This window comes from Lissotriton helveticus, chromosome 6 (genome assembly GCF_964261635.1).
Source record: "Lissotriton helveticus chromosome 6, aLisHel1.1, whole genome shotgun sequence".
Classification (NCBI taxonomy): Eukaryota; Metazoa; Chordata; class Amphibia; order Caudata; family Salamandridae; genus Lissotriton; species Lissotriton helveticus.
Genome location: NC_136067.1, coordinates 2,043,194,555 through 2,043,214,119, shown reverse-complemented (window position 1 = coordinate 2,043,214,119; position 19,565 = coordinate 2,043,194,555). Strand labels below are relative to the sequence as shown.

Here is a 19,565-nt window from a genome sequence, read left to right as displayed (position 1 = left end):
ACCATTACTAATCAGAGCAAAATGTACTTGATAAACTTTAATGTATATGAACCAGGGTGAAGCAGTAATGACCACCAGGCTACAACGACAGCTTTATGCATGTAAAAGAAAGGCCTTTAAAGCGAAGTCCAAAGTCCTGAGTAAGTACGAACAGGAAGGACCTGCTGATGTGCTCAGCTACTCCCCTCGGAGAAGTAACATTCCTGAAATATAACATGGATTGGTCGAGCTGAGGGCCCACGCAACTGAAGGCATGGGTATCCCATAAAAGCATTGATAAGGATAGTGTCCCCTTCGCATGCCTAGTACTGCCAGCTCGATATACCCCCAAATGGTACACAATGCTGCACATACCTGTAACTGGTCTTAAAAAGGGGATGTTGCATCTCCATTCTACATAACGCTCGGGGCCTCCCTGTCAGAGCCGGGGCACGGCTGTGGGTCATCTGCCTGAGCTTCACGTGTCAAGCCAAATTAGCCATTTCTACCTTTTGCAGAAAGTCCATTGTTAGAAACCATACGAGCCCTGCAGTCAGCTCACCCAGGACACCCCTTATTAGACGCACTACAGGGCAACAAAAGGATCTCCGGTCAATCACACTCCCTCTGGAACAACCTTCTCCCCCAGTAGCTGCTACAGCCCTTGGCTCATTACCTGCACAAAAGCAATGAAGGCCCCTCACTACAATGACAACACTGCAACAGACCCTTCCAAACCACACTCCCACCACTACAGGCCAACAGACAAGAAAAAGAATCCAATGGCAATGCCGGACATATGGCACCGTATCACCATCGGCCCAGGTTTGGCCAATCCTACGTACCCTGAAACAATGCTATTTGTTTCCCCCATTAATGCAGATAATATAAATAATAAATAGTTGATTAAAGATGGAGCATACTTCTGGACACTATTTGTGAATAAACATGGATGTGCTTTGCACCACAGCAGTATCCACTTCCCTACACTGTGTCTTGCCGCGTCTGGGCTCGTGGCACGCAGCTGACCCGATCGCTCATACATCAGGTCCATGGTGCTGATCTGGCCATTTATCAATAGTATGTCACAGAGCTGCATCTGACAGGTGCAAACAGAGATACCTTTAGTTCCTGACGGGAGACTGACACAGCAAATTTGATATCTTCCAAGAGGAGTAAAAATTGAATAACAATACTGTGATAAGCATCAATTAAACGGCAGACTAGTGAGATTACTAGATGCATTGAAAAAAAAAAGCCATTGAACGCTTAAACTCCACCTAGGCCAAGGGGAAGCCGCGATACTGTGCGCACTGCTAAATATGATACAAGACTGCCACCATTAAGGAGGACCTGGGAAATCTCCATATACACACTTGGACAGGGTTCTCAATAACGTCTCCTTTTGAATCGTAGTACCGCCCAGACAAAGTATGAAGCCGGGCAGAACGCATAAATTACATTGAGAACTTTGTGTATGAAGAACAAAACAATTTTTACTTGATAGCAATTTAACGGTTTTAACCTTTTAAGGAGCTATGAATTTTTGGAAATGTGTAATTTTATCTTATGATTTTATTGTATTATCTGAAACTCGTATTGCAATGGTTTTAAGTAACTATGCAATTGTAATAAATCCAAATTCATACTGTGATAAGCATGTACACGTCATTAGCACTTTTTCTATGACACCAAGGGCAGAACTCCAAACAAGGCCTGTCTCAGTCTTAAAAGAAGGAGCCTGGATTGCAAAAAGTGAGCCAGATAAGGTGGCAGCGCTAATGGCAGACATTTGAACTGATCCTGTTTGGCTCTACCTGAATGCTGTTCCTACTTCAAATATCCCTAAATGTCTGCACAGGTTGAAAAGCGCAATACGCAGATAGAAGGGTGTTGAAATGCGAAAGTCCACTGGATGGTAAATGGGCATTAACCCCATTCCTGAGTTACCAACTGTTTGTGCAGATGGTATAATGACTTTTTGAACTTGGGGCACACTAATCAAGCAGAGGCCTGGGCCTGTCCTAGGTAACGCCAGGTCCAAAGCCTGTTCTGTGGCCTGAAGGAGAGCACAAAGCGTGCCCTCATAGAGGCACAGGGTCTCTGCCCAGACCCTGGGTATATCACATTGAGAAGTGGTGGTAGCGCATTGAGTTTTTGTGAATCATTAGTGTGACCACTGAATGTTCTCTGTGTCAAGCATAGGATTGTTTACTGATCCTTCTCATGTGAAATATCACGGTTATGTGAACCCCAGATCCTTGCTCCTGGCATTCTAGGTGAAAGACGAGTATATATGTGCAGTGAGAAAGTGGCACGCGTGGTCATAGTACTCAGTGAGTGGTGAGAGTCTTTGAGTACAGGAGGCAGTGGGATCCATTTTGGAAGGCCCCTGGTTTAGCACGCCACAAAACCGGTGCAAACAGCTTCTTCAGACAGTAGAGGGTTATTGACTGCATTCTGGTGGGTGCAGATGGAGACCCAGACACTGAAGTAAAGGGGAAGAAGCAGGGCTCTCCTTAGAATGTCAATGAGGACCTTGTTATCATTCACCATGCATTTTATCAAGGAGATGTTGATTAGTTCTTCCTGAGCACTGAGAATTGATAGATGGCAGGGGAAGGGACTGGGACTGCAACTTCTGCGGTTCAAGATGAGGATGTTCCTTTTGTCTGTCCCCGATTATTGCTTCAAGAAGGCTGATGATAGCCAGGTACAAAGATCTCGCTCCTCGTTGTCCCCGCTGTTTTGGACACTTACTTCCAGTGAGAGCCATCGGCTTGCACAAAGTCTGTGTTTAAGGAACAGACAGAAAATAACAACTCAAACAGAACCATCTCAAACCGGTTCTGAAAACACATCCGGTCTGGAAAATGCATATAAAAGTGGAATCCAAACCACTACTGGCGTAATGAAACTTGAGTGGGCCCACCTGCAAGGTAAGTGGAGGGGTCTCCAGACCCAATCAGGAGCTGTATGGATAGAGTACAGGGCTGAGGGGTCCCCTGGAGCTCGGGCCCCCCTGCACCGCGGGGGCCTGTGTTACGCCACTGCAAACCACCACACCCCACTACCAGTTCCAAGTGCTTCATGACCAAGGATAGGAGTGTTCTGCACAGAGAGACTGGTGATGCTGATGCTGTGGAACCTTTTTTCTCTGCCAAGGTTTGAGCACTGTTTAGCCTGGAGGGACTACAGCTGAAGACATCCACATGGCCAAGATCAGCCCTAAGGCCACATGTGTCACCCCAGCATCTGCCCTAAGAAGGCAACACCTGCCGAAGAGGACAGCTGCTGTGTGAGCTGTAGTGCTGAAATCTCTCAGTTGTCATGTTATGAGTAGGCTCATAGCCACTATATTTCAAGAGCAGCTGCCGAAAGAGCCAGACCACTGCCCACGTCCATCCCGCACCACCTGAACGGCAACAACAAAACACAGGAAACTGTGGTGCCTATAACTCGAAGTTGAAGGAAAGACTGGGGTAGCAAATAAAAGTCTGAGGAACAAAATTTAAGGATTTATACTAAGTAACTATAAAAAGGCGAATGCAAACTAAATTGTTGAGGGCATAAACGTTCTGGGGGTGCCTAAGCAGTGCCGTATCCCGAATTATATGACAGGGACGATAGATGCTGCAGAACTTTAGCTAATGGGAGAAAGGATACCAACACATATAGTGCCCAAAGGAAGACTGCAAACATAATAACATACCTGTATCCAATTCCCTTAATTGCACTGTGTAGTATTATGCTGTGTTGTATGATTGAAGCACTTTTTAATTTAAAAGATAAGCACTGGGCTTACTTCTATTACTTGACTGCTCATCATCACTACCCTGAGAGGCAAGTGCAGAAAGTGTGTACTTTGCCAAGTTTGCAGAGTCATTGCAGGAAGGACCCATACCAGAGGCAAGTGACCTCAACCAACATATTTTGGGCCCAGTAGTCTCTGTTTGCCCTGAGAATGCCAAATCAGATGCGACAAACGGCAAATCCGATTAAAACTACCTAGTAAAATAAATACAATTATTACATGAATATTACAAAATTAAAGCATCTGACCAAGCACAAACCAGTAATAAAACGAATAAAGGAACACTGTTCCATAATCTTTCAAAGGAATAGCATATAACCAAAGGTTGAAAGAAGACAGATCAGTATGGAGCTTCAAAATAGAGATGGGGAAACTAAAATCCTGCCTTTTGGAAGTGAAGCAGAAATGTGCAGTTGTCCAATGATGGCTTGAACAACTTAGAATCTGACTTTAAAAAAACCTGGTACCTCTTCAACATGAAATGTATGGCCTGTCTAAAGGCGCGAGGAACCACAGGAGCCACTCAAACTCGCCCTTGTTTAAAACAGTCCTAACTCTTCAAGTCATACGAACTGCATGTACCAGAATGCAATGGGGCGATCCGGCGGAGAGGTTAGGAGTGTGCTCCCATCTTTGAATACTTGTTTAAAACAGTATTAAAAGGGACGTGATTCGATAAAGATCACGCAATCTGGGTTTCTACTGTGACCAGTGGGAGCCATGATCCATCCTACGTATCTTGACTAGGAACGTCCAAATGCGGAACTCAGCAGAATGCTAGAAGCTATAGCCACTTTGAAAACCTACGGAAAGACTCCGATCATTTCAACAAGTGGTCAAGGGTCCTCTGCAGAATGTCAATATCACAAGAGCCTAACCCCAGTATTAGCATAGCCAAGGGGGAGAAACTACAAAGTTCTAATCATTAAATCAGCCCAACCTGAAATCATTGGACAGATTCTTTTCTCCCATCATGATAATCGTGCGATTGCGAGACAGCCCTTGAAAGATTGCGGACATAGGGTTTGGGTGGAGAAAGGTTAAGCACACCCACCTCCTTCAGGGAACATAAAAGTAACTCTTCTTCTCACAATGCAAATAAAGTGCTTATACAGTGTGGGCGTACAATGTTTATGATCTCAAATTATGTCCTTAAGAAATCTTGGTGTCTTATTACATATAACTGTATATACACTCTAGCTGGGTCCCAAATTCAACATAAAAAAAATCTGAATCTAGTAAATCAAATATTACAAAGCATAGAACCACATTCCTTGAACACCTTCAACAGGTCTTTACACAAGTGCTTGTTTTCAGCAAGCCAAAAAATCTATAGAGTTAGACCACTTTAGAAAAATCCTCTGCTAAGCCCAATATATTGGAAAATTACAGATTTAGCTAACCAGGTGAGAGAAAATATAGGATTATGAATTAAGAGAAGTTGGCAGATGACCTATTCCTCATGGGTCTGATGTGTTTACATTCAGGTGCTATCTTCTACCTAATTTCTTAAAGTTACAGAGTTTTGTAGATTTTCACTTGCTTAGCAAGCACCAACCAGACATCTACCACACCTAAACAACCACATCACACAGCCCAGCAATTGCTTCACTGGCTAACAAATGCTCTACCTTAAAGGTACAATGCCTTTTTAACATGGCTATTAATGGTGCTAGACCATCCTTCAGTCAAGCAAACCTTCAAGGATACTGGCAGATAGAGCCCAAGGCTCTAGACTGGGACTCCCAGTGACTATCCCATCCGCTCTAAGATGCTCCATTCGCTACAAGAGCCAGACATCACTGCAACCTCCTTCTCCATTGGAGCAACACCAAAAATTTAGAAAGGCTGTACTGCACGGCTAACTCCAGTTACATTACTGTTGACAAGAGCAATACACTACTCATAAAGGCTGAACATCAAAATACTTCCCACATAAGTCAAACTTGGAACCCATTCCTTCCCAAACATAACAGTGATGTGAAAAAGAAGGTTAACTTCATAAGATTCTATGGTTTCCTATACAGTAGAAAATTAGAACGTCAGAATTCCACAAATATCCACAAGTTCATGACTTTTGCCACTAGAATAAATAAATGAAACACAATAGGTTTGCATTCATCTAAAGACCACTGAAATTATCAATGCCATGTTGACACCTGGCTAGCTCAATACTTGAATGGGTGCTACTATGGCTCGCGTAGCAACTAGGATCACTGGTTGGTCACCAGATTTATTTACAACATTTTTATGACATGGATCTGAATGAATTAAATAATGAATGAGATGTTTGTATATGCCACCCAGGGAATCTAGTTACAAATTGAGCACCGTATTTACCTACACTTTATGACTTGCTATATCAATGAATAAATGGATGCAGGAGATACATAAGCAAAGAACAAAAATCTAATCACCTGATAGATATCGAATTCATCTGGAACATGTTCATGACTTACTTCCTGGATGCATAAGCAAATTAATTTGACATTTGTATAGCACACGCTGCGAGTCCAATCAAAGCTAGATGTTTATTTATCTCTCGGACATACATGGCTGAGGCTTCAATGTCAGGGGTGCTTTTTGTGGCCGGCTGGACCCATGACAGAAACATGTAACTGCCTCTGAAAGATAATGGGACTATCAGCCCCAGGAGAAAACGCTGACGGGGCCCCTACATGCAATACATTTCATACATAAAGACCATTGTGCTTAATGTTTCAGAAATCATCTACATTGAAAAAAGTGTGGACATGTGAAAAATTACCCCTGCAATAATCATATGAAGAGTATCATTGAAAGGTTAATATATTCAAGCATTTTCCATTTAACAAGTGTTTAAAAGACATTGTCTGTTCCTGTAATATGAATTTTGGAACAACATAAGAAATTAAAGTAGAAATTACGCGTGATTCAACATCCTGCTCCAGGTACCATGTGGTAATGCTGGGGAGAAGGGATGGAGAGATAGGGTATTAGATCTGTTAGTGCCAGCGTGGAGATACCCGGACTCTAGAACTTCCTATGCATAAGGGGGCACAGAACGACCCGGTGGAACAATGATGATGAGGCTGTGTCTCAACACCACCAAAAATAACCATTCAATATTCTTGTTGTAGCCAAGGATCAGATCATTTCTGGGTGGGTGGCCTGTGCTTGAGAAATAAACACTAATAAGAAGTTTGTTCGGTGAATTATTGTTTGTGTCTGGATAACGGCAGATTATTTTTGATCTACGATCAGAGCCTGTCCTGCTTATACCTTGAGAACACAGTCCACCGTGGACTGGTGACCATTGGTAGTTGCTCTGATTTACGAGGGCACAATGACAGTACACAGAATCAAACAATCCAGCGCTTGTGGAGTCTAGGGCGGGACATTTATTTTTTGGGGGGGTGGATAGTGACATATATCATTTGTATTAAATACCGAACATCCAGAACCCTAAAAAGACTTTAGAATCTGGTGACCCTTGTTAGGTTGCTTTAATCAGTTAACATTTGGGATAGCAATATTGTTCAAAAGATGTCATCAAAAGTTAGCATACTCTTTTTCAAACATATATATTTGCTTTAGCTAGGGAAAGAAAGGCTTCAAACTATGACCAATTTGCGAAGGAACTCCTCAAACCAAGAGAAACAATAAGGTTTGACTTTTATCCAGTAGGCTTTATCTGGTAAAATAGGATGCCCAAAAATATAACCCTGGTTATTGGAGAGGTGCAACCCCTACCACACCAGTCCATACAAATGCCTCTAAAATATGAGCAATGAAGAGCTTGCTGAAGACCTGTCTGACTTGATAATCAACACAGAATTTGACTCTACACCACCACAATCTGCCACTGCTCTGTTTTTCAGGTCCTCTTCTTGGTTACAAGAAATACATGACCTGCATCTCCTACACTGCCAATGTCATCAGCATTTTCACTGTCTGCATCCCACATCCCAACACACCCGAGTCTCTCACTAACCCTCAATGCACAGGGCCCTTCTTCAGAGAATTTAAGCTCCCTGCTCCTCTTCATTCAACACTGCCTCCCCACACCAAAGAACATTGCCCACCCATCAAGAATTCAATAAAGTCTACAAGGCCCGCAAGTAGATCTGTTACAGGTTTGTGTTGCCCCATTGCTTGACTCTTGGGCACCTCCAGCAACATGATGAATCTTAGCTTGGTCCTCTCAGCACAGCATTAATATTTGATTTGATTTATTTATGTATTGTTTAGTTAATTAAAACCACAACAATATTACAAACACTAATTTTAAAAAAAGAGCAAATCGCATAAAAGTTACATATCTCTAAAACATCTTAAAATGTATGTAATTATAAAATATATTTCATGTTTTATCATTGGTCATATTTAGCTTTTAGTGCTTGTTCATGAGTACGTAAAAATGTAGTTAGTTTACAGTTCATTTGGAGGTCATTAGAGTCCAGGCCTCTTATGATAGCTGTTCTGCACAACTTTATTCCTCTATCCAGAAATGCTCGCCGTAATATTGTGGTTTGTGCTGGTTGCAGTATCTTGAAATGACATACAAGATGAATCAGATCTTTCTTTTTATAGCCGCAATGCCGGCAATTTTCATTTTCCTTATGTTTCCAATGAGGGGCTTCCGCAAGAGTGGGGAACTGTCCAAACCTTAATGTTATTCATTTCCTCTTTACATAAATGGAGTAAGTGGAGTCCAAATAGGCCGCTTGTTTCAGTGTTTTATAAGTGTTGATCACTGTCCATGAATTACTTCTTGTTGAAAAAAGGTCTTTATCAACCAGTAGCGAGTGGAACTTTGCAGCCTTGTTTATTGTTAATTTGAATGTTTGGTAGGACATGTATTTATTCCACAGCTCACTTGTGCAGGTAGCCTTAATAATATTTTCTTAAGTAAAGTTTGCACCATCTTCCCCTCCATCACCCCACCTCCATGTACCGCCTCTGCCTTGCGGAAGCTCTATCTTATACCTAAACATAAACAAATATGATATTCCAATTAACTAACTCTATTAATATATAAAGTGTTTAACAACCAATTCCTGTATCGTGTAATAAATAAGTTGTTATCAAGGAATAGACACCGGCCCTTTTTGTGAGGCTAGAGGCCAACCATACCTAGACCATCAAAGTAAAAACAGAGTTCCAGGTTATCAATTTGCTTACTCTATTTTAAAATCTTCAAAATGCAGTTATTAAATTTCTTTCACCCAAAAGAGACAATCTAAACAGACGACACGTGGGCAATTAACAAATAACGCCAAGCCAGTACAACAATCAAGAAGAATTTTCATGGACCAAATCAAAACTGACAGCATCATTAGATACTGATTTAATGCTTTTAGATATAGAGCCAGTAGAAACAGATCTTCGCTAAATCAAATGCAGTTTTATGTCCAGAAGCGTTTTTCAGGTTTTGCTTCACTTATGACAACACTTGCCGAAAGCAGGGACTTTCAGGAACATAGCATTCACAGTTACATACGCTTCTTTTTGAAGAAACTTTCTTCTTTGAAAGGGATACACTAAATTTTAAGATTTTAAAACATGCCCCATAGCTCTTTATTGGTGATGTGAAGGTTAATTTCACCTATAATATCATTATAACATATATGATTTTGCTGCTGATGTGTAATGAGTTAATAAATGTATTTTACTTGATCGCACAAAGTAGTCTGAGGGAGAAAGGGGAATGTTCTACAGACCTTCCTCACATCATAGGCTTTTATGGGTACAGACTCACTATATCGCCTGACCACATCACCTAATCTTGAATTGTCAAAGGTAAATGACATAAAATAGAATAATGTAATAGTTATTCAATACAAATATGGCAACATAACTTACATTAAGAAATGAGTCAGGGTTTTCCCTCAAGATAATGTAATGACAGGTGCTGTAGGGAAGGATATGTAGTGGCAGGTGATGAAATAGCAGGTTTTAAGGCTGGATCACAGAACTGCTATTGAATTCATGTGATATTTTTCTGCTCGGCCTATAGAAGGGCAAGGTCTAAATGGGTCCTTCAACTCTGTAGAAACTTGGGTATAAGAAATTATAGAGAAGTCTTTAGGATATTAAAATATGATACTCCCCCAGTTTTTGTCGTTGCAATCTCTAAATTTTTATTTGCAATGTGGTGCAAACGCAGATGCCTACTGAAAGACTGAATTGTGAATCTAGGCAATCTTGCCCTTTATTAATTATCTTTGGGACCTAAACCCGTATAAATATAGGGTGTGAATTTTTAAATATTTTTTGTTTAAATTAGATTTTTAAAGTGTCTGTTTTAATTGGCTATACTGTTTTAAATGTTGATAATGACGCCCTGGTCATAGCTATTTGCTTATGCCTGCTCTCCCACTTGCGACAATTGATTTCAGGGGGTGGCACCCTCCATATATTGATATTTTGATATTGTCTATGGGCCCTAATGATAACTTGCATTTTTTTTTATTCTTTAAACTAATGTGTCATTTTATGATGTTTATTTGACAACGTTATGTTACCTGTGCTTTTATGGCTGTAATAGCCGAAATAAAGCTTTTTGACTGACTGGCTATTGAGTATTTTCAGTCCAACCCATCCTGTTGCGTTCTGCAACACACAGTAAAGTCCAAATGCCTCCACAGAAACAATGTAAAGCGAACAGGGTGAGGATTTGAAAAGTCCAAACTAGTGTTAATCTAGCTGCCCTTTGTTACCCATTTTGAGATACATTTTTAAAATGTTTTATGTGCTAGGAATGATGGATTGAAGTTATCGTATTGAGTCACTGAAGCCTTCAATACAGAGGTAAAGAAGACCTAAAGTGGTCAGCGGTGTGCACAAGAGCAATCATTCCTATACTCCAGCCCTCGTCCGGGTAGAGCTGGGCTTCCATCCAATTAAAGACTAGCATCTGCTAAGTATGGGCATCAGAGTCAGCAGTGATGGAGTCAACTGCTAGCCTAGGACCAGGCAAAGAAGCCAAGGAATATGGAGAGATGAATGTGAGGTTGGTGTCAGGGCTCTACCAAACAACACAAATCAATGGGAGACTATGTCACAACCAGTAAAAATAGTGTATCACTGTCTGTTCCTGGCTTCTGGGGTGTCTCCAGGCTGGCACTAATAGGAATCAGCAATAGAGAATTGAATTAGTAGTAGAGTAGTATTATGATTTAGACGTGATTGGCTGTTCGGATTTCCCAGTGGGATCTTACGTGTCATACAGCGTGACCGTCCGCGAACCGTTCGCCATGTTCACAATGCAACAAGCAGATGGCGTATCCCCCTGGCTCTGCCACGCCACATTGGATGCATCCACACCCCTTCTCTGAAAGTCCATCGCGATATAACTTTGGTAAAGGAGCGGGAGGAATAACAGGAAGGGAAAATAGGCATTACTGTCAGGGACACCAGATTAGCTGCTTAAGGGAGGGCGTTGCTCAGGAGATGGAAGAAATGGAGATGGAAGAAAGGCGAAATGGGTGGAACAGCACATTACTAGAGTATGAAACACCATCAAGGACGCTGGCATCATCCACCTGCTCCTCGACTCATGTCATACTGTACACTCAAGACGTCACATTTACAGAGCAGTCCTGCTTTACAATAGAAGTACGTGTTAAAGAACTTACCTGTGTTACAACCCACCTGTTAACGCTGCTCCCACTCAATCACGACCATGCGGTCAGTTGTTTTACAATGCAGAGACTCTCTCTACACACTGCGATTTAGAAAAAAGGTGGAGAAGGATAACACAGCGAGACTCTTTCAGCAAAAATCAAAGCAGTATGTTGACCTTTCATTTAGTTCTACAGACTTTTGAGACCTTGACACCAATGTTTGCTTCTTCTTTCTAGATCTCTAACTCAGACATGTCATGAGTAGGACCTTGACAATAACAGCTCTGCAACATGTAAGCACACGTATGATCTCAGCACGGGGTCCATTTACCTTTACACACCTGTTCATATGAAGAATGGTGCGGCTACCGTTGGTTGTGTTGCAGATGACTATGGAGGCTGGGAAGGAGCATCCGGCGTGGGTGGTCACATGACTGGTATCAATTTTGTAGCTTTCCAGGCTGTCCAATACAAAACTGTCGGAGGTGTCACAGAGAAGGGGGAGGAGAGGGTTTCATCAATTCATAACCAAAGTTGGAAACACTGTCACGTGCAGGGAGAGAGAGTCTGGGAAAAGAGAATATGGAGTCTGGATGATCCAGGCAGAGAAAATAAAAGGAAGACATGGGGTGATGCAGTGCATGCTGGTGTAGTGAAAACTGAGAGACATGCAGAATGTAGTCAGGATGCATCAAGGTATTAAGGCATGCTGGGATTATAAACTGGCGGCGTGCAGTAAAGGCTGGGAATTGATTGGAATAGTGATAATTAACCCTGGGCGTAGGACTATGCTATGCTCGCGTATTGTGCGTAGTTTGCGCAACTACACCCTACGCGAATAGCACGTAGCACCGTGCAAAAATGCATAGTGGGCATTTTTGCTTGCTCGCGGACCTCAACGTCAAGTTGGCGACAGTGAGCGAGCAAAATCAACATCCCCGCGAGACTTTTTCCTCGTTCGCGATCAGCAGCATCAAGTTACCGATTGCGAGTGTGGAAAATAAACCTCCCAGCGAGGTTCTCAATGCGGGGAGGTCAGGTTTCTCACTGCGGGTGGTCGCGCATGCTCGCGACCGCTCGCGATGAGAAACTACCAGTCCGCGTTGAGAAAGCTGCTGCTCGAGTACAAATCTACTCGAGCTGCAGAAAACGACCGCTTGCACTGTGCAAGATGCCGTTTGCAATGATTGAACAGTGCGGACAAGCATCCGGCACTGTGAAATCAGTGCGAACAGCATTTTCCTACCGCACTACGCACTTCGCATAGCTACGCATAGTGCTACTACGCAAACTACGCCCAGAGTTGGTGATAATGCAGGCGCATGCTGGGACTCCAAAGGAATAGTGACATAAACCAAGGGCAAGCTGTGAATGTGCAGGAATAGTGATATATTGCACCAGTATGCTGAAAATCCTCAGGTCTAGCGATACAATAAAGGAGCATGCAGGAAATTCAAAGGGATAGAAGCTAAGAGAAGCACTGGGAGCGAGAAAAGGCCACAGAGTATCTAAAGCAAAATAAACAAAGGCGATCAGGAGACTAGAGAGGCTTGCTGGCGACCCATAGGCATGTGAAGATCAGATGTATGCTGTGAATCCAAAAGTATGGAGGCAACACAGATATCGACTGGAAATCCAGAGGGTCAATACAGTGACGGTGCATGCTGGACATCATTCTGGAAACTGAAATGAAGGCGTGCAGCCACAGGTAAAGATAATGCTGAGACAATCTGGAAATCTACTGTGAAGGGAGATAATGAGAAAGACTACTTACCAGTAACTTGGCCACCCTTAGAGGAAACAAACCTTTCCTATCAATTTATGGGAAAACTGATTTCAATCATCCATAACATTGTGCCCGCTGTAGCTGAAAATAATTTCTTAAGACGCTGCACTAAGAATGCTTGGGTAGATATGGAGGCACCGGTAAACTGAGACAGCGAATTGGACTAGGAGGAATGCACAGTCTGCGTTGCCTATTCTTCATGTATGCAAACTGATTTCAAAGAGTCCTCAAAGTTATACATAGAAAGCAGGAGTGTGCAAAGATGGTCCTCCACAAACTAAGTAATGTTTTAAACTTTAAAAAAGTGGCTTCAGAAGTCTGTCCGAATGAAATAAAATTGTTAATGGCAGCGAAGTTAAGTGCATATCAGATATAAGGCAGTAATGGACCTAGCAACCCAAGATGGGAGTACCAGGCTTTAGCTTATTTAGAAATCCGGACTCCAATGATGAGTCGACGTCTAGAATCATGCCAAGCTGGCTTATTACAGATGACTGAGGGCAGGAACCTTGCCTGGGCTACATCTCAAACATGTGACTGGGCCAGGGTGAAAAGAACTCCTGACTGATTGAGCTTGAATTGAAATGGCTACTGGCCATTCAATGCCTGACCACTGTAAGAGTGGAGGCCGTGTCTGTCTGATGTGATCCCTGCTTGGTTTGTAGGCCTAGGACCAGCATAGGCTCATCAATGTAAATGAAAACAGCCCCGAAAGATTGACTGCGCTATTTAAAAAGAAGACTAAAGATGCCAGATCCTTGGGGGACTCTCCTAGCTACTGGTTTCAGCGAGCACCACACTCGCTGCTACCGCTTTAAAATTAGTAGACAGATCCTCTTAATAGTCCCATATGAGACAATCCTCAGCAAAAAACTCTCAGAATTGCCAGGTGGACCAAGAGTAATTGCTTCCAGGTATCGGATATATCCAATAGGAATGAGCCAGATGATTTGTCTGTTGCATCCATCAAGAGCTCCTCGAAGTTCTCTGAACATCTCAGGCAAGGTCAGTAGTAAGATAAGGGGATAGTTGGCACTCCAGAATAACACTAGAAGCATCAAATACAACCGCATTGCCGGGGAAGAGAAGAGCAAATGTCTAATTTCTCATCGAGCCAAATAGTTTTGCATCGTCCGTGGACTGAGCTATTAAGGGGCAAAATACAAACACACTCCATTACAAATTTGCTTTCACAAAAGAGGAAGTTTTAGAAAAGTTAAGAAAACTTTATTTCCATAAAACCATAAAAATAAAACCGAAATTTGTTGGAACAAGGATTAACACACAATAATTACTATTAGTCGCCAATGCTTTATAAAGTCATTTGAAAGGCAATTGGGACACGGACTTGTTGAAGAAAAATCAGGAAAGTTGAACAAACACTCGAATATATTTTAACTAGATTAGGCTCTGAACTCCAATGCCTCATAACTTAAGGATCAAATACGATTCAGTAAGTATGGTATGATGCAGAATTAATACTCTTAAAAAATATGACTCATCTCTGCTCTAAAAAAGAAGGAGGAGTTACACTGCATAAGTTGGTACTGCAAGTGAAGAGATAATGCTACTAGGATTTCCTCTAGTACAGGAGGGGCGGAAATAAGCCAGATGGTTAGCCCTCCAGGACCGACTTTGGAGAACCCTGATCTAGTGTGATTTGGAGGTAGCCTGTAGTATGGAGCCTATTCAATATTGTTTTTTTGTTCCACAACAAAGGCAGATCCGCATAAGCTTGCTGATAAAGAGAATGCACTGCCTTCTGCCCCAAAAGAACCTGACCCTGGGGTTTTTAGGAGGAGTATGGGCCTAGCAAAATCTGCATCTCAAAGATATCGCTGTCAGAGCTACAAAGACGTTTAAATGATAGTCGCGAAACCACGAGTGTATGTTTAAACAGGGGATCGACTGATGTATCCTTCTAATTGAATAGCTCTTTGGATTCCCTTGCTGACGATTGTGTTAAACAAAACACTGGAGACCAGTAAAACTCCTGTGACTGGTCCTTAGTAATCTACTCCATACTTAAAAATAAGAACAGAAGTAGTGATCCAGACTGTTACTGATCTATTTTGCTCCTAGACACTTCAGAAAAGCATGGAGGTGAACTGGGCTTCCACATTTACCACTATGGACAGAATAATAAGCTGATTTGGAGCAAAGTTTTAGACCTTTTAGCTGCTAAATATGAGATGGTTAAAATGGCAAAGATCTACATGGCCTTCATGAATGTGAACTTACTGTTTGACAACGTAAATAATACCAAGCTACTGGCCATTGTAGGAAATCTGCCTTTTCTGGATGTTTTGCCTTTTGCGGGACTGTATATTTTTGCTGGCCTTAGGTCTCTGTGCACCTTACTTACCCCTGCTAACTAGTAGCACAGTAACTGTGCTCCCTTCCCTTTTATCCATGGTTAAATTGGCTTATTCCTGATTGACACATTTAACCTGCCTGTGAGACCATAGCATATGGCATAAAAAGGGGACTCAGGGAATGGAAGTTACATGTTGCTTGTGTACTGCAGTACCTATTGTGCCTTTTACAGTACACATGGCTTCAGGCCTGCCTGGCATAGCCTGACAATAGCAGTGTAAACCTGCAGTGTGACCTGTGAAAAGAAAACCTTTTGATAGGTAAAATCTTCCATCATAAAAATTATCAAGTCACTCCTATGTCAATCTTGTACACCACATGCAGGATGCATTGTATTTAAAAGTGGGAGTTTTAGACAATTAATGTTAGCATGTCCCTACAGTGACGAGCGTCCTAAAAGCTATTTTCACCGTGGCAGGCCCAGCTGCTCTATTTAGAAAACCAAAGTGCAGATTAAAATACTAATACTGATAACTCGGGTAAAGGAACAGCTAGAATAATAATTAAACTATTATTTTTAATAATTATTAGGAAAATGCAATTTAGTAGCAAAGTTGGATTTTTTTATAAACACTTAGGGCCATATGTATCGAGCAAATTCGCATTCGCAAACGACGAAATTCGCGAATTTGCTAAATGGTATGTATTAAGGAAAATCTCACAAATTGAGAATAACTTCCCATTCATTCCCATGGGCCTCCTGGCCCATAGGAATGAATGGGAAAGTATTCCTTAATTGCGATTTGCAATTTGCTAATCGCAATTAAGGAATACTAAGAATTCGCAAAAAAATTGCGAATTTGTACATACATCCCAATTTGCAATTCTGAAATAGCGATTTCTAAAAAATCGCTATTTCAGAATCGCAAATCAGGTTGATGATACATATGGCCCTTAGGGCCATATGCATCAAGCAAATTTGCATTCGCAAACGCCGAAATTCACAGAATTTCAGCGTTTGCAAATGCGAATTTGCTAAATGGTATGTATTAAGGAAAATCTGGTGCAAAATAAAGAATCGCAAAATTTGCGATTCCTTATTTTGCAATTGCATTTAAGGAATCGTAAATTTTGCGATTCCTTAAATGCAATGTATGAAGCAAAAAAAATTTAGCAAATTGTCCTTAAGGAATCGCAAATGACCACCAACTTCAAGTTGTGGGTAAGTTCCGAATTCCTTCAAAAATGCATATTTTTGCATTTTTCAAAGTGCCATGTGACGCACATACATGCCCTTAGGGCACGTATGTGCGCCACATGTGCACCCATGCTTATATCAGGGGTGCAAAAGGGTGTCCTTTGGACACCCCTGTACCCTTGAAATTATTCTCAATTTGCGATTCTCAAAATTGCGAATCGCTAATTTAGAATAACTTCCCATTCATTCCTATGGGCCTCCTGGCCCATAGAAATGAATGGGAGAGTATTCCTTAATTGCGATTCACAATTTGCTAATCGCAATTGAGGAATACTAAGAATTCGCAAAAAAATTGCGAATTAGTACATACATCCCAATTTGCGATTCTGAAATAGCGATTTCTAAAAAATCGCTATTTCAGAATCGCAAATCAGGTTGATGATACATATGGCCCTAAGAGAATGTAACTTTAAAAAAGTTACCATTTACCTGACTAAAATTGTCAGAAGGCCAATTAGCACAAGTTTCTGCCAACTACCAACCCTGTTTTGAACCTTTGAATAGGTGTGAAATGCCTCCACCCAAAAATAAACTAACCTGAATGGGCATTGATGATTGCTCTGAACACTACACAGTATGCAGAGGGGGGCTGTGGGCACCAGTGACACTAGACAGTCAAATCCTGCTTGAGGGGTCTGTTGAGTCCATATAATGCTTGGGGCACGCTTGAAAGGGAGATAACGGGATGCCACGACAATTCTTGTGGTTCCTCTATCTGGTGTCTGAAGGACCCTGCTTTTGTCTTACCAGACTGATGTATCTGGGTTTGTTGTGGGGACAGTGCTTCAAGCTGGATTTTAGTGTTAGATGTGGGAAGACACTAGAATTACTATAGTACACTCCACACACACACACACACACACATCTGAAGCCCTCAGTGGCGGAACACTTTTACCATCTTAAAAATGCCCTGATTTCAGGGCATTTTGGGCGTGCTTTCAGTCAGGCAAATAGGAACTAATGAAAAATTTGGTAAGGTTGGCCCCAGGAACGTTTACCTCATTGGTTAGTGAGTGCCCAGGAGTCACCTCCACCCACTAGCTGGTGCTAGACATTCATGTGGCAACTCCACGCACTCACTTCAGAACACTTTCTGGACCTGTGGAAGATCAGAAGGAGACTGGACCCCCTATATATGACCTGAATGGAGCCCTGAAGGACTGGACCTGTTCCCTTTTGTACCCGGGCGGAGAAGTGGAGGCAGACCCTTGCGCTAAGGGACAGTAAAGAACACCAAATGCCCCCCTCACCATGGGAGTCTTCAAAAAGAAAACCCCACATCTGGATTTTCTTTTTATGAAGAAAAAAAAATAGGAGAACAGTTTGGTGCAGGGCTCCATCATGTTGATGGAGCCCTGCGCCAAACTGCAAAAAGCATTGTCAGGAATCGCGGTGTCGATGGTTCCTGGGGAGGCTTTAGGAAATGACTGTGTGCTTGGCAGTCATTTCTAATTCAGGCAGACGATACCTCCGTCAGGGCGAAAGAGTAATTTACTAGGTCACCCTGGTGTAGAAATGGGCCATCCCCCAGAATATAAATCTGGCCCCAAGTCAGAAGATAATGCTTTTGACCAGGACGATCCTGGTTGGTGTTAAGGACCTGCGCTCCATCGCGGTCTGTCTGAAACTCCGCCTAGATCCTGGTCTACTGCAACCGTAGGCTATCATTGAGACTTAGTGCTTTTAGGCGCCATTTACCCATAAATCTTTAAAAATTCAATCTTTTATTCTCCTTATTAGCTTTTTGTCATTTTGGTGTCACTTTGCTTATTAAATGTTACTATTTTTCTACTTCGGTTTAGGATTTTTATTGTTTGGCATTTCAACTTTATTACTGTTTTACTACTCCATAAATAATTTACACATTGGCCTAAGTAAAGCCTGTCTGCTTTGTGCCAAAGTTACCAGGGGGTTGAGCTCAGGTTAATTTAGTCACTTTTAGGGTTCACACTGATATGAGAATAATCCAACAGCCAGGATGAGGAAGAAAGGGTTAAAGTATGTCCTTATTAGGGCAATCCAAGGTCTGTCCAGTCACTCAATATATCATTCATATATGCAGAAGGGGATGACTGTACAGAGTTCTTGAGGGTAACGAAGGTAGGCAGACACGTTTGTGTAACTGGTCTCTTCGAGTTCCATCAATACATGAACGATCTGTACCTACGTAAGTTAAGTTGATGACCACCTTAATACTCCTATTTCATATGCAGATGATGCAATAAACAGCACCCTTTCTGTTTGTTTCATATGCAGATGTGGCGGTTTTGGCATCACATTTTCCCATAGCTCTTCCAAATTTATGGATCTATAGATTTATTCACACTGCAGATGTTAAATATAGTGTTAAACAAAAAAGCTATAGTACTACAAACAATGTTTTAAGATGTTTCTAATATGGACGCAGCTGAAATTCTATGCTTAACCCGTATAACAGTGTCTTGAATAAATATGAGATCAGATTCTTATAAACTTTTCATAAAATCTCAATGAGAACAGAGTTTATACAAATATAATCTATTAGATGTGAGCAACTGGAGATACAAACATCTTCAGTTAAACACCATACACGATTAAGTGAGATATGGATAGAAAGGAATATTTTGTTTTACTTAAGAGTGACTATAGAAAAGGAATGCTACCAAGATTATGGATAGGAATAGAGCCAAATAAAAAAGCTGCAATGACCCAAACAACAGATCAAGGTGTTTTCACTCTGGATTTAGCTGCAGAAATACCAGGGTTAACTTATAAAAGAAATTCCATGTCCTGGTAGTTGTGAGTTATATAACAATCCTGGAACTC

General features: G+C 41.7%; 1 protein-coding gene across 6 annotated transcripts in view; it reads right to left on the bottom strand.

The window, feature by feature from the left end:
• The window catches only part of KHK (ketohexokinase), a 76,290-nt gene that overhangs the window by 11,122 nt on the left and 45,603 nt on the right, over positions 1-19,565 (bottom strand). For 2 of the 6 annotated variants that reach the window (XM_078650065.1, XM_078650063.1), the window contains 2 exons: positions 11,742-11,876; positions 10,996-11,130 (listed from right to left, as the gene is read on the bottom strand). The exons of 1 other annotated variant lie outside the window; for it this stretch is intronic. In XM_078650065.1, the coding sequence (XP_078506191.1) occupies positions 10,996-11,130; positions 11,742-11,876 (270 nt within the window). The remainder of the gene's footprint in view (positions 1-10,995; positions 11,131-11,741; positions 11,877-19,565) is intronic. 3 more of the 6 variants (XM_078650068.1, XM_078650066.1, XM_078650064.1) reach the window with 2 other exon arrangements.